This window comes from Panthera tigris, chromosome X (genome assembly GCF_018350195.1).
Source record: "Panthera tigris isolate Pti1 chromosome X, P.tigris_Pti1_mat1.1, whole genome shotgun sequence".
NCBI classification, from domain to species: Eukaryota; Metazoa; Chordata; class Mammalia; order Carnivora; family Felidae; genus Panthera; species Panthera tigris.
Genome location: NC_056677.1, coordinates 36,283,496 through 36,300,000, shown reverse-complemented (window position 1 = coordinate 36,300,000; position 16,505 = coordinate 36,283,496). Strand labels below are relative to the sequence as shown.

The following is a 16,505-nucleotide window of genomic DNA, read 5'->3' as shown; positions in this document are numbered from 1 at the left end:
AATACCATTTCCCACTACACAGAAATGGGGCTACTTGGACAAATGACTGGTTCCAAATCTGGGGCAAGAAATGAATAAGGCAAACCTCAAACATCTTGTGCCTGAAAGCAAGAAAGTTCTCAGACTTCTAGAGTCTTAAAAAAGGGCATAAGAGCTGACTCCTGCTGGCTAAAAATGGGACAATTTGTACATTAATGATTATAATTGATTAAAAGGCATCAATATATAAAAACCTATAAATTCATAACAATACAACAACAAAAAAACCTTCATTGGTCACCTTTGGAAGTTGCCTGGCAACCAACTTGTTATTCTGGAAATCATTCATAGCAGCTTTATTCATAATATCCCCAAACTAGAAACAGCCCAAATGTCCATCAACAGGAGAATGGACAGACTGTTGTATATTCATACAAGGGTAGTCACTCTGCCGTAAAAGAGAGGAACCACTGATCACAGTAAAATGGATAAGTCTCACAAACATGCTTAGTGAGAGAAGCCTTACAGGAAAGAGTCCATAGTATATGGCTTTGTGTATAATACGCAGTTCTAGTACAAGCAAAACAAAGTTGTGAAAATTATTAGAACAGTGGTTTGCACTGGGGACATAGCAGCAGAGATTAAATGGAAAGGTGATGAAGGAGGTTTCTGGGATGATGATAACATCATGATAGAGATATGGGTTACACAGTTCTGTGCAAGGTGTCGAAAATCTCTAATGGTACTCTAAGAGTTGTGCATTTCCCAGCATGTAAATTTTACCTTAAACATCATTTTAAATATTAAACTTGAATGGTATGTGTGCTGAATTTTAGTGAAAACATGGGTTGATGGTTAGAGGAATGAGTAGATACTTGATAAAGCAAATGTTCATTGTAGAATCTATGTGTAAATATCTACAGTAAATATGCTATTTACTATACAGGTCTTTCAATTTTCTCTGTGCTTGATAGTCTTCATAACAAAACATTGGGGAAAACTTCCATTTTGGAACCCCTAATTATGGAGCTAGGCATTATTGGCTGCTAAAATCATTGAAATAAAAGTCAATGGTGAACTTCGTAATGATGGACTGAGGCAGACAACACCCGAATCCAGAGATCAATCCTGTTGCTAAAAGTAGGACCACCAGACATTATGTTCTTCCTGATGTGTTACAAAAAACTGAAGTATTAGTGCAAAAAAACTAAAATTGAATGTGAGTCTAATCAAGCTCCTAGGTCTAACTACCAGTTTACAGAGAACACGGGAACATACTAAAGGACACTATGTAGGTGTTAATTAGCCAAGTCCAGATTCTAGGAGATTCCATGAGGGTATTTACCCAGTATCTTAACGAACCAATGGCATGAACATTTTTTAAAAAGGTTAAGAGGGGGATATGGTGTAGAGTCAGAGGGACTTAAGACCTATAGCCATCAAATGCAATGTATGGACCTTAAAAATCAGGGACGCCCAGGTGCCTCACTCAGTTGAGTGTCTGACTTCAGCTCAGGTCATGATCTCATGGTTTGTGGGTTCGAGCCGTGCCTTGAGCTCTGTGCTGACAACTCAGAGCCTGGAGCATGCTTCTGATTCTGTGTCTCCCTCTCTCTCTGCCTCTCTCTCTCAAAAATAAATTAAGATTAAAAATTTTTTAAAAGAAAGGCATGAAATCTGGCTCTACTTACTTAGAGATGAAATGAATAAAGAAAAGCAAGAGGATAGTGGGAGGGCGGACAAAGGAAGAGCCATCAGCATCCCCTAAGGACCAAAAAGAGTGGCTCTGTAGGTAAAGTCAGAAGTTTCAAGAAATATTTTGGGGTGCCTGGGTGGCTCAGTTGGTTAAGCGTCCGACTCGTGATTTCGGCTCAGGTCATGATCTCATGGTTCATGGGATCAGGCCCTCTATCAGGCTTTGCACTGACAGCGCAGAGCCTGCTTTGGGATTCTCTCTCCCTCTCTTTCTGCCCCTCCCCTGCACACATGTACACATGCTCACTCCCTCGCTCTCTCTTTCTCTCTCTCTCCCTGAATAAATAAATAAACATTTAAAAAACATCTCATCAAGAGGTATAAAAAACATTTTTCCTTAGGGGTGCCTGGGTGCATCAGACTCTTGGTTTCAGCTCTGGTCATGAATCTCATGGTTTGTGAGTTCAAGCCCCACATTGGGAGGACACACAGCCTGCTTGGGATTCTCTCTCTGTGCCTTTCCCACTCACACTGTCTCTGTCTCTCTCAAAATAAATAAATAAACTTAAAAAAAAAAAGACAAAAACATTTTCCCTTAAACAAATGTAGACCATCACTCAAAGGAAGAGAATATCGCATGAAAAGGTAGAAAATATGTCTTCCTTACTTGAACACACTTGCTTCCTCAGTAATTCTTAGCATCGTACCCTAATCTTAGAAGCAAATAATCCCTGAAAAACATTGGATACAACAGGTAAGTGTTTGGAGAAATCATCCAGAAGTGAGGATAGAAAAAATAATTTAAGCATCCAAAATATGTCCAGGAGTTTTTAATGTATTATTATATGGTCATGTTATTTGGTTTTGTGTAAATTGAATTGTTAATCTTCAGCTAATCCTTATCTTTGGTTTGTTTTTTGTCTATTTTTCTTTCCAGCCCCACTGTGTTCTCCTTGCCTCAAAGGAAAACTCGGCACCTGTTAAACTTGGGGGCTTTGGGGTAGCTATTCAATTAGGGGAGTCTGGACTTGTAGCTGGAGGTAAGAACACGTTTTTAAAAACTTCCTTCAAAATCTGGTCACTTTCAGGCTGGTGTAAAACTTTCAAACTAAATATTAGCCCATCAGTGTTTCATACCCATTATGCCCCCCCTCCAAAAAAAAAAGTGCCATCATATGATTTTGAACCTTTAGAATAGACTGTGCTTTTACTCTTTGTATTCCCACTGCTTGGCAGAGAAGTGAGCCTATACATACAGAGATTAAAACATTGTTGGAATAAGGTGATATATGGGGCAACATGATTTCTAAAGTTGAACTGGCCAGGGGCACCTGGCTGGCTCAGTTAGTAGAGCATGTGACTCCTGATCTTGGGGTCGTGAGTGCAAGTCCCACATTGGACATAGAGCATACTTAAAAAATAAATTCGAACTGGCCAAGTGAAGTCCATTCTAAAACATGTGGATTAACCACTGTCAGGTTTACATCAAAGGCTAATGTTTAATTTCATACTGTTTTCCTCTTTTTATTTGTGAAAGTGTCCTGCTCAAGCTATCAATCTGTGTATTTGGGAAGAGCAAGCAGATGTGAATGCAGACTGATTTTATTATTAGCCAAAGCAAAACATAATTAGAAAATTCCCATGCCAGAAAAAAATAGGTTAAAAATAGACATTTTCTCCACTAGTGTACAGAGGTGGATGCTAATTCCAGATTCAAGAATTTGGATTTTTATTTATTCCTTTCAATAGACTTTAGCTCAGAATGCTGCCTTGGTTTTAGTTCTGTCCCTTGGTTTTGCAAATGACGTAGTTCTCCATTCTGTAAATTATCAATTATGTAGTCCGTGCCTTCGATTTGCTGTCTCCTGATACTGCCAGCCTTCACAAAGACGAAAAATATGAAAAAAAAATATCAAAGGAAATTTTTTGAACCTACCATCTTTCATGAACGCTTATATTAAATTCAAATACCTAATAAATAATAAATATCAAAACTTTAATTTGTTACATAGGATATTTCATTTAATTTAAGACACCATTACTAACACATCAAAGCAGTGTTAACAGACCATCTTTTGAAAAATGAGCCAGGAGTCATAGTTGTATTCTTTAAATTGTTATTTCATCACATAGCCCTCTAAAATTAAATTGTGTTTAAGGGAGGACGGCGCCCAGGTGACTCGGTCAGTTAAGCGTCGAACTCTTGATCTCAGTCACGGTTCGTGAGTTCAGGTCCTGCATCTGCCTGGTCACTGACAGTGCAGAGCCTGCTTGGGATTCTCTTTCCCTCTCTCTCCCTCTCCCTCTCCCTCTCCCTCTCCCCCTCTCTCTGTCTGCCCCCTGCTTGCTCTCTCTCTTTCAAAACAAATAAATAAACTTAATAAAAATTATGTTTAGGGGCACCTAGGTGGCTCAGTCGGTTAAGCATCTGGCTTTGGCTCAGGTCATGATCTCACGGCTTGGGAGTTCGAGCCCCCCGTTTGGCTCTGTGCTACCAGCTCAGAGCCTGGAGCCTGCTTCAGATTCTGTGCCTCCCCCTCTCTCTGACCCTTCCCCACTCACACTCTGTCCCTCTCTCTCTCTCAAAAAAAAAAATTAAACATTCAAAATAAAATTATGTTTATGGGGCACCTGAGTGTCTCAGTCAGTTAAGCGTCCAACTCTTGATCTCAGCTCAGGTCTTGATCTCAGGGTCATGAGTTCAAGCCTCATGTTGGGCTCCACACTAAGCATGGATCATACTTAAAAAAATAACTAAAAATTTAAAAATAAAATTAAATTATGTTTACATTTTCTTCTAGTTTTACATTCTCTTCCAGCTAATCATTTCCAACAATGTGAAAAATTGCAACAAGTATAGTTTTAAAAACTGATTTTTTTCCCCTAATTCAGAACTTGCTTCTGTGATTAGAAGGACTGACCTTAGGATCAGATAGGAACACATCATTTAATCGTAGAATCATTGAATCTCAGAATGCCAAGGGCCTTAACTTCTCCAGTCTTGTAACCAATGATTGCCTTCTCTTATAAAATTCCCAGCAAAAGGCTGAGCTCTAGTTTAATTCCTCAGCTGGCAAAGAATTCACTATGATCTGGGCCCATGTTTCCATTTTTGGAAAGCTTACATACTGAAACATTAATCTTTGCATAGAACAGAAATCCATCTTTCCATCATTTCCACCCAGTGGTGCTACTTCTGACTTGCGGGGCCATGCACACCAATTTTAATCCTTCCACATCACAGCCATTCAGATGGTTAAAGACAGTGATCGTGTGCCCCAAAGTCTGATCCAGATTAACTTGCCTAGGTTAATTTAGCCATTCCTTATGTGAGAATCTCCTCACTGGAGCCAAGACTGAGCACAATGACAGGTGCAGTCCAGCAGCACTTGGGGCTGTTGCTTTTGCTGTGGGTCTTACATTTCTATCAGGCTTACCAAATTGCATTAGCTTCTTGGACAGCCACGTAACACTACTGGCTCATATTGATTTTGCAATCAACTGCAACTCCCAAGTTGGTTTTAAACAAATGTTGCTATTAAACTACCTCTCTTAAATCTGGTATTTGTACAGATCATCCCTGTGGAAAGACTACACAATTATAACAAATAAATTCTGATGATTACATACCCACAGTTGATGAGATGAAATGAAATGACACAAAGTCCTTTTTATATGTTCTACACGGGCCACATATAATGACTTTGTTTCTCTTTATCTGGGGTATCCTATTAGTATTCAAAGCATCAGCTTCGTATTTTACTGTGCATCTTTATTGAAGGGGAAAAACAGACTCATTACACTTACCTAGACATTTTCTACATGTTAATCTACTTTCTTAAAGTCCATGAACTTTTCCCCTAAATTGTATATATTTTTTTCTTAATGCTTATTTATATTTGAGAGAGACAGAAAGACTGAGTGTTAGTGGGGGAGGGGCAGAGAGCGAGGGAGACACAGAATCTGAAGCAGGCTCCAGGCTCTCAGCTGTCAGCACAGAGCCCGATGCAGGGCTCGAACCCACGAACTTCAAGATCATGACCTGTGCCAAAGTTGGATGCTTAACCTACTGAGCCACCCAGGCGCCCCTAAATTGTACATTTTTAAAGCTGATTTTGAACCTATGGTGTGTCAGTTTGCAAAATTTATTTTTCTCGGTGATTCTAGAATTAAAATCTTTCTGATGGTCAAAATGTCATTTCTTAGCATACCTATCCTTCCAGTCTTGAAATAACTACTTCACGCATTATAGTGTCTTTAAATATAACATATGTAGACAAAAGATACCCTCTTGTAGAAAGCTTTCTTACTATTTAAGGTGTTTTTGAAACTATGCTACTGTTAGCTTGTTTGCTAATACTTAACAGCTATTTCCCTGTCAGTTGGAATCTTTGATTACTCAGTCCTCCAAATAGAAAAGAATTCTCTCCTTTATATATTCCATAGAGTAGAAACCACTTACATGTATTCACATTTAACCTGTCTGAAATCCTGCTATTTGGAAAACTTATCCAGAAGATAACTAGGAACCTACAGAGCAATTATTTTTGCAGCAAGACGTTTCTTGACCTTAATACCTATTCATAGTCTTCTCAAATGGGCTTCTGAGGACACACTGTCTGAAACTGCATGCTGCCATTTTTCATAGTTTTATGGATTCATGTTCCTTCATGCTTTGCACCTGCTACTCCCTGTGATTGGAATACCTTTTGTCATTTTCAGTATCTACTTAACTCTTACTGCTCCTGAAGGCTGAGAGGCTGAGCTGACAATCATCTCCTCTTAAAAAGCAGGCTGATCTTCACCATCCCAAGTTAGGCAACCCTATTCCTTCTCTTCCATTCCACCGTAACTATCTGGGCTACATACCTCCAGGTCATATTTGATGCAGGGATTCATAATCACATCAAAGACTGAGATTTGTGAGGACAAGGGGGATCATAGTTTATCCCTCTGGATGTCCACAGCACCTCCCACTGTGTCTAGGACCTAGCAGGCACTTGGGAAATTGTTAGGAAATAAATGAAAATCTGGTTGCTAATCAGTTTCTGGTTAATAGCAGATTTTATGCAACAGATTAGGGGAAGACAAGGCTGGAGTAAGCACAGTAAGAGAAAAGAAATGAAAGCCTGACAGAAAAAGTATATTGAGCAGATACCAAAGGGTAGAAAGCACAGCCCCCATTTAATACTGAAGAACTTGGCCCTTGCATACCCATGAAGTTCCTGAGGGCATTTTCTGTTCTACAGCATACTTCTTTCATTGATACCCGCAGGACAATTCTGAGTCATCAAGAAATGGTTAAATTATGTGCATCATCTTGTGTAAAGAAGTCCAAAAATTGTAGAAAGACAACCATCCAAAATTATTAAAGTAAAAATGGTTTGAGTGTGTAAAGATTCAAGTCCTAAAGTATTGAATAGGTAGCTATTCAGAACAACTCCTTATCCTGAGCTTCCAGGTAATGAGGTTTTATTATATTATCCCCAAATCTGACCTTTAAATATTTAAATGTATATCTGAACTTTGTCAGATACAGTGACGTGTAATTTGGTTTGGTAATTGACCACAAAATTCTAAGAACAGGAAGTCAAAATCATAAAAATCAAGTGACCACAAAGAAGGAAAAGTCAAGTGATCACAAGCAAGGAGTCCGGGAAGGTTGGTGTGTGTTAAGGGTGAACTCTAGTCCTTTCACCTACCGATCGGCAAAAGATACTGTAAAAAACTCATTCCTATATATTCTTTCCCCCATCATCTGTGAGCAAATTCTGGAACCAAAAGACATGTATGTTCCTCAAGAATGAGCGGGGACACCTGGCATGGCTCAATCAGTTAAACATCCAACTTCAGACCAGGTCATGCTCTCATGGTTCGCAAGTTTGAGCCCTGCATCAGTCATGGGTCAGTGGGGAGCCTGCTTGGGATTCTCTCTCTCTCTCTGCCCCCTCCCCGTCAAAATTAAATAAATAAACTTTTTAAAAAAAAATGAATGAACATTAAGGGTGCCTGGGTGGCTCAGTCGCTTAAGCGTCTGACTCTTGATTTCAGCTCAGGTCATGATCTCATGGTTCGTAGGATCGAGTCCCACATCAGGCTCTGTGCTGAAAGAGTGGAGCCTGCTTGGGATCCTCTCTCCCTCTGTCTCTCTTTCTCTTTCTCTCTCTCTCTCTCAAAATAAATTTAAAAACATTAAAACAGGGGCACCTGGGTGACTCAGTTGGTTAACCATCTGACTTGGGCTCAGGTCATGATCTCACAGTTTGTGGGTTCGAGCCCGCATCGGGCTCTGTGCTGACAGCTCAGAGCCTGGAGCCTGCTTCAAATTCTGTGTCTCCTTCTCTCTCTGCCCCTCCCTCAACTTGTGCTCTCTCTCGCTTGCTCTCTCTCTCTCTCTCTCTCTCTCTCTCTCTCAAAATAAATTTAAAAACATTAAAACAGGGGCACCTGGGTGGCTCAGTCGGTTAACCATCTGACTTGGGCTCAGGTCATGATCTCACGGTTTGTGGGTTCAAGCCCACATCGGGCTCTGTGCTGACAGCTCAGAGCCTGGAGCCTGCTTCAGATTCTGTGTGTGTGTGTCTCTCTCTCTGCCCCCCCTTGCTTGTGCTCTGTCTCCCTTTCTGTGTCTCAAAAATAAATAAACATTAAAAAAACATATTAAAAAGAATAAATGCTAATTTTCCAGACTGGGGTAGTCTTTCATCCAAGTAAACAGAGTGGATCTCCTTTTTGAGTTGCTCAGGCCTTTCTCATGTAGGAAGTGGTGTAGGAGTCAAGTCAAGTTTCAAAACCTCATCCCAGCTGTAAGAAGGTGCTTGACTGGGGCCATGGTGCCGGTACCCTGACTGGTACCTTGATCTCTTGCCCTGCTTTGCCCAGCTCCTGCCATCAGAACAAGGCGAACTGTCCAGCATGTTCATGAAGTAGGAGGCTTAGCTCTCGTTCTTTCAGCTTCTCAGTGTTACCAGAGGAAGCAAAATGAGGCAATATGGAATAAAAATCTTCCCTTCCAACTAGTATAGTTTCCACTGGTCTACTGCACATTTTGAGTGAGAATATTTTCATTCTCTGAACCCCGAAGTTAACCTCTTCCATTATGTGGGAAGAAGGGGAACCATAATGACCCACAGCAAAGGTCTTTTTTTTATTATTATTTCTTTAAACCACAGTTCTCAGCTCTAGATAAAGTGTCACGCGGTGTTGAAACTAAAAAATTATCTTGGACTCAATATGATAAGAGAGAAGGGGCAGGGAAAGGAGGAAGGAAAGAAGGCGAAAGCCGGGCCTGCATGCAAGAAGAGTTGCCAAGGCTGGTGGGCACTTCCCCTCCCACAGTAATTTCCCTACAGGGCACAGCTTTTCATTCTGCAGTAGAAGAAAAGACTCATGTAGGAATACTGAGTTAAAAGATGATTACTAGTGTACAAGTAACTGCTATCAGATTCCTTCCTAAAAGCTAGTTTTGATGGGGGTTGGAGAGAAAACTCTTTAAAGAAGATGGAGGCCATGTAGGGCTCCATTCCACGAACCGTGTGATCATGACCTGAGCCGAAATCAAAAATAGGTCACTTAACCAACTGAGCCACCCAGGTGCCCCTGAGCATGTGGCTCTTGATCTTGGGGTTGTGATTTCAAGTCCCACGCTAGGTGTAGAGATTACTTAAAAATAAAATCTTTTTTTAAAAAACAAAAAAAAAGGGCACCTGGGTGGCTCAGTCGGTTAAGCGTCCGACTTCGGCTCAGGTCATGATCTGACCCACAGTTCGTGGGTTCGAGCCCTGTGCCAGGCTCTGTGCTGACAGCTTGGAGCCTGGAGCCTGCTGCCTGCTTTGGAGTCTGTGTCTGTCTGTCTGACACACTCTCTCTCCCTCTCCCTCTCCCTCTCCCTCTCCCTCTCCCTCTCCCTCTCCCTCTCCCTCTCCCTCTCCCTCTCCCTCTCCCTCTTCCTCTTCCTCTCCCTCCCTCCCTCCCTCCCTCTCTCTGTCCATCCCTCTCAAAAAAGCATCCAAAAAAAATTTAATAAAAGTAAAAAAAATAAACAACAACAAAAAAGACAAAGTACCTGTCCTGGGCTCGTATTTTCAAGAGGTGATTAAATAATGATTTTCCTTCTGCCTTTTTTGCCCCTTGATTTTATGGAGGTGGAGGTGGTAAGAGAATATTTATATTGTTAAAACTTTTCCTTGAAACTGTTATTGTTCTATTTTCAGTTAAAGCCCGTTTTATGTAAACATTCTTCCTTGTTGTTGTTTGAAATGTAGGACGCGTTGGAACACCTCATTTTATGGCCCCAGAAGTTGTCAAAAGAGAGCCTTATGGAAAACCTGTAGATGTCTGGGGTTGTGGCGTGATCCTTTTTATCCTGCTAAGTGGTTGCTTGCCTTTTTATGGAACCAAGGAAAGATTGTTTGAAGGCATTATTAAAGGAAAATATAAGGTAATATATTATGAATGTTTTATTTTTGTATTGAAATTAAATTATTCCGGAAAATGTGAAGTTGCTATCTGCCTTTGGACTTCCTGATTGTCACGTAGTTACCCAGTCAGAGAAAAGTTCTTTGCTGACATTGATCCACTTGCCTTGTCAGATAATATAGGCCTCAAGTAAATTTCTGAATCACTATCAGCTGCACTGTTGTCTAGGCAGAAGGGAGGAGGAGACTGGCTTCAAAACAACCACAGCCTTGCCCCTCCATTCCCCTCTCCTTGGTGCTGCACCTGAAGTCTATCCCACATGTTTGGAACCCAACCCCATGTTTAGGCTAGAAAACAGGAACCTTAGTCCTCTTTGATACAGAATCCTGTATGTGCAAATCAACAGTTTAGGAGTCTTGGGCCCTCAGATTCAGAAAACCAATGCTTTTCTCACAAATCCATTCTAGCAAAACCGCCCATTTAGCTAGGTCAGAGAAATTGTTTGGTTAGTGCCCTACTTATTTCAAATAAAATTCTAGTTCGGGGAAAGAATTTGGAATGACCCTTGGAATTTGCTGTGATAGAATTTGACCTTTTTATTTTACCTCAGGTGAGATGTTTGTGACACACGTGAGCCCAGATTTCAAAAGTACCCATTCTTCCTGGGGTGACCAGACCGCCTATTCAGGCTAATCTTAGAAAATAAACTTCTTTGGCCCTTCTTTCCATAATTTGGGGAAAGGGCTTCATTTTTAAAGCTTTTTGCTCAATTTTTAGTGAAAGTGGAAATTTCATCCCAGTGAGTTAGCAATTCTATATTTTATATTTCATATGAGCCTTTATTTGTTTTGCTTTACCACACATCTTGTTCCACGTTATGTAGTCAAGTAGCACTGCTGAAACCCTTGTCATTTACATCCCAGGATAAACCAAAATGCCACTATCACAGCTGCATCTCACAACATAATTTAGAGCCATTTTGGTGGGACTTAAACATTCATGTTCTTCTTAGACTCCTGTGGATTAGAAACCACATACATTGTTCCCAGTCTTGTGAATAGCGTGTTATTACTTGCATTATTAAAAAATTAAAAAAATTCATCACTGACATTGTGAGTGGCTATAGCAAAAAGAGCTAAGGAACACTTGAAAATTCATAAGCTAAAGGTTGGTCTCGCTGTCCCAGCTCTTCCATCCATTTGCCCTCTACCATCATGTGTGGCTGACAGAGTTAGATGCTGTGTATGGGAAACATGGGGGAGTGTGTGTCTGGATACCAGATCAGGGCGGCTTATGTTGGGGTTCTTTTTCCGCCCCATACTACTGAAACCTGTACTTTCTATTCAACAGAAGCACTGTTTCATTTTCAGCCATGCCTGGTAACATAAGACCAAACACACGGGTTTGTGTAGTGCCAGACTCCAAAACTGTGAGACCTGTTTTCTTTTCATTGCCTCAGTAATGTTAGAGTTTTATAAAGGACTTCCAGGAAACGGGGGACAAAAGAAATGAAAGGCAAAGTAGCTTCAGAGTGGCAGCCTTGTCCTTTTTTTCTTTTTTTAATATTTTACTTTTGAGAGAGCATGCCCGCAAGCGGGGGGGGGGGGGGGGGGGGGGGCAGAGGATTCGAAGTGGGCTCTGTGCTGACAGCAGCGAGCCCACAGCCTTGTCCTTTTAAACCGTAAGTGAAGCCTGTAGAGGTGCAGATGAGTTATGCTTTTAATTTTTAGCCTTGTGTATCATCAGCCTATAAGGGCATGCAGGTTTGCCTCTTGTTTTATTTGGATTAAGGTCTATGCCAAAACTCCGTTAACAGAGAAAGATGTTTTAAGTATAGGTTTTGTTCTGCTTCTCTTAGAGTCAGTTGGCCACTGGGGAATAAAATCAATCCTTCCAAGGTAACTAAATGTCTCAGGAAACTGCTTGTAAGTAATCATCCTCCTCCAATCCCTGGAAATTGTGAGTGGCTGTCAGGAATGCATGGCCCTGGCTTTCTCATTGAATTTTGCCAAGTGAAACCACAGGTACTTAACATATGAAAATAAACACAATTAGCAATGCATCAGCATCATAATACTAATACTAGAAGTAATGATAGCTAACTCACACATAGCACAGCACTTAGTATGTGCCTGGAACTGTTGCTAAGCACTCATATTTAACTCATTTTATCCTCACAGTGACTTATGACGTAGATACCGTATAATAAAATCTCCCACCTGCCTTTTGGAGTTATAAGCATTTGCTAATAATAGAATTCTTCCTTTGTGCTAGTTTAGTTGCTAACTTCCTGGTTTCCAAGGCAATGTGCTTCATTCCAGCAGCCTCTGGTATTTGATTTCCTCTATTTTTAAAGCACTGAATAGTTTTTTTGTTTCTTTGTAAGAAATGTGGGCTCTTCACACAGGCCAAAACTTAAATTATTTTAAAACCTCCATTCTTAGTACTATAGTAAGTCAGATGGGCGTGACAGCTATATCATAGTTTCTGTACCTGGAGGTTTGAAGCTTTGATGTTAATAACTTATTTACTCTTTTACTTGGCTAACCTCACCTCTCACTTATATTCATGCCTTTTTTTTTTTTTAAATACAAAAGCCCCACATTTTCAGCAGCTTTGTTTGAAGTAGAGATCCATCTCTACCATCAATGATAAAGCTGGTGGGCCTTTCATATGTATATATGTATATGTATATATATACACACACACACACATACATACTGTGCTGTGATTCTGTCAGCATTTATTTTTACATTTTTTTATTGAAAATTTCAAACAAAAGTAGTAGTGATAAGAGTACAGTGAACCCCCAGCTTCACCACTTAGCAACATACAGCCAATCTGGTTTGATCTGTATTCCACATACTAGCCGATTATTTTGAAGCAAACCTCAAAAAGAGTTTCATCACCCTGGTGGTTCTTAACAGAAGAACTATGAACAAAATCCTTGATCTATAGGGGTGTTTTTCAAGAAAATTTTGATGGCCTCTTTTAAAAACTGTTACAGTTTATAAACTGCTACTGGCCTTAAGCGATTTTAGTTGAACTTTTCTCATTTGCTAGCTTACTTGATCTTTTAAGGTAGATATCTGAGAATACCAGTTAACTGGGATATATGCTAACATTTAATTTCAATTAACTTTTTTCTAAAAGACAAAAATATGTTTCCCAAAGTATGAAAAGATGCAGTGTGTCACTGTCTATCATCATGGGTAGCCAGTCGGTACGTCCACAGCTGGTCGAGGCGTCCATGGCTTTAGTTTTCAAATAAGCGAGACTGTTCTATAGCCCTGTTTTGTTCCCCTTATAAACTCAACCTCCCAGATTAATTTCAGCTACTCTTCTCAGCCACAGAAAGAGGGAAACCCTGGATTGGACTCCTTCAGAAACAGGATGGGGGAGCATCTACTTCTCAACCTCTACTCACTTGAGAAATCTTACTGCCAGTTGCAGATAACTTCTCAACCCCTTTCCCTGAGGATAAATCATTCCAACCTTAAAGAGCACATCTGCTCCAGGATGGGGAAGAGGGAACAAGGCTAAGCCTCATGCAATCACCTACATTATTTCAAACTGACCAATTGGTGACAATTTCAGTAGGATGGCAACAGTAAGGCAGTCACTTTCGTTAAGAGATCTGACAAGCAGAAGTGACTCTTGTTGGAATTCTGCCTGTGAGAAAAAGAACAAGGAACATCTTTCACTCCCCGTCCACCAGTACGGAACCTCCTAGTAGCCAGAGCGAATTTCAGTGTCTAATGCTAACCCTTGGCCACACTGTAGTGATTCCTGTGAACTGTGATGCAAGTCGTGATTTCGTTTGGCTTTAAATTGTTAGGGACTTTATTCTCCATCTTTCTCCCTTAGAAGGTGACCTAGGTCTCCTCTCATTCAACCCATGGTATTGCTAGCTCCTGGCACCAGGCATCTTATGCAAACTCACCCGGCCAGTTGGCTTCTTGATACTAAATAAGGAATGAGGCCCCACTGGCCTCTCCCCACCTGTCCCCACTTACCTTCCCAGCAGCAAGCCCTAAGTGTCCCTTCCCTTTTTCTTCTTCCTGGTCTCGGAAATACTCTTTTTCCCCTGGAGCCACCTTGCTCTTTTCCTCACAGATCCACTTTCTCACAAGCCTTGTATCCTTTGATCAACTCATAGTTTTTATCCATTTGTTTGACTTTAGTCAATTGACCTTGTGGCTGAGTTGTCTCATCTTTCTACAAGAGGGGCAAAAGTAACTTCACTGAAGACAGTATACAAGTGAATGGGTTATTCTCTAGGGCCGATGGTAGCAGTATATGTTTTCTAAAATACTGAAATTGATATACAGTGACCAAAATATCCTAGTAGGAACTTTGCATAACTTCACAATTACTGTGGATTCCAATTTTTCAAGAGAGAAGGTTTTAAAAATTTCTTTGAAATTTTTAACCTAAAAATTTTATTTTAATCCTTTCTAGATCAAAGTATCTAGTCTCTTCAGCTAAGGTAGAAACTGAAGTTGTGAGCATTCTATTCTTCAACTATTAAAAATATTATAACTTCTGTGACATCAAGAACATATGTAAGGGATGCTTATTGATACGAAACCTCATATACGTAGCAACAGCCACCAAAGACTTGCCTTTGTCCTCTTCCTTAGAAAGCAAACCTATAGAATCAGATTTCTGTTCTTTGAGAATTGTATTCACATTGAAACAGTGTAGGAATGTTACATCAATGGTGAATGTCAACTTCTCCCTGGGCAGTAACTATGCAATTTTCCTTTCCTTCTCTTCAGATGAATCCAAGGCAGTGGAGCCATATCTCTGAAAGTGCCAAAGACCTAGTCCGTCGCATGCTGATGCTGGATCCAGCTGAAAGGATCACCGTTTATGAAGCACTGAATCACCCATGGCTTAAGGTACCTGAGCCCATAGGTGGCCATCTACACTTTGTCTGAACCCTTCCAGCAAGAGGAGTATATTGCTCCTCAGGGCAACTCTTCGCATCTTTTTTCTGAGTCCTTTTTTTTTTTTTATTCTTTGACTTTTATTCATCTTGTTTGCTGTTCCTGCACAACCTCTGTAAATATCTGACTAGAGGAATATACCATTCTAGTGACATTACGCTATCAGCGGGATTAGAAGCACATTTAGGCAGAATGTACCAGGGAGGAAGGCCTGTTGGTTGTCCACCAACACAGGTTCCAAAGATGTGCAGCACGAACAAGTGAAGTAGTACTGTGTTTGTGACCAAAAGTTACAATCTTGGGTGTAACCATATGGTTCGTAACATTACTTTTACTTCAAGAGATACTAGATATGGATTGACTGTTTTCGGAAAATACTAGCTTTTAAAATTGTATTTATTTATTTATTTATTTTGAGAGAGAGAATCCTAAGCAGACTCCCCACTGTCAACGCAGAGCCTGATGCAGGGTTCGATCTCAGGAACAGTGAGATCATGACCTGAGTCAGACGCTTCGCCAACCAAGCCACCCAGGCGCCTCGGAAAAAGCTCGATTTTTTTTCAATTCTTTCTCTATCCTATCTCACAGATGCATATTAAGGAAACTGGTAACTTGGGACTTCGACGCAAAGCACTATTTAATTAAGACATTATATGGTTCGGTAATTCCAGGAAGTTCTCACCGTACAGGTGAGAAAACAAAGGCTCAGAGAGGTTGAGAATCTTGCCCCAAGTCACAGAAGTTGTCAGTGGTTGGACCAGGATTTTAACTGAGCCTACCAAACCATGCTTTACTTTGCGTGCAAGGTCCTCTCTTTTTCACTTACTCAAGGACATCACTCCAGCAATATCCCCTTTCCTGCATCATTGCTTTTCTGTCTCTGTTGAACCTAATATGCTACAGTCTATTTTTATTACACACATACACACACGCACACCTTCCGACCCTACAACCATCTCCAGCTTCCACTACCACACTTGTCAAGTCAGTAATGACCTTCACATTGCTAAAGTCAAATCTCAGGCCTTCTCCCTTTTGGCGTCTCAGTACCATTTGACACCCATCCTGAAATGCTGTCTTCCCTTGGCCTCAGGCCTCCTAGCTCTCCTGGTTTCCCTTCTCCCTTTCTGGCTGTGCCTTCTCAGATCATGCTGATTCCTCCTCATCTCCCCACATGCACCTCTTCACATTAGGGTGCCGCAGGCCTCCATCCTTGCTCCTCTTTTTCTCTGTCTCCACTCAGGCCCTTGGAGACCTCATCTGGTTTAATGGCCTTTAAATGGCCTTTAAATGCCCTTTGTACCCTGGTGAGTCCAGAATTCATACCTTGAAACCATGCCTCTCGCTGGAGGGATTCTTACTTAATCCAGTGTACACTCTCGCTTCCTGACACCTCTTACTTCACCCCCTACTGCTCTCCTCTTACTCTGTTCCCTGCATATTGGCCTCACTGTGGTTCCT

At 40.8% G+C, this 16,505-nt stretch overlaps 1 protein-coding gene across 8 annotated transcripts in view; it reads left to right on the top strand.

The window, feature by feature from the left end:
* Positions 1-16,505, top strand: part of CASK (calcium/calmodulin dependent serine protein kinase) — a 354,627-nt gene that overhangs the window by 214,445 nt on the left and 123,677 nt on the right. For all 8 annotated transcript variants that reach the window (XM_007084353.2, XM_007084352.2, XM_042973928.1 and 5 more), the window contains exons 6-8: positions 2,612-2,714; positions 9,939-10,114; positions 14,874-14,996. In XM_007084353.2, coding sequence (XP_007084415.2) covers positions 2,612-2,714; positions 9,939-10,114; positions 14,874-14,996 — 402 coding nt within the window. The remainder of the gene's footprint in view (positions 1-2,611; positions 2,715-9,938; positions 10,115-14,873; positions 14,997-16,505) is intronic.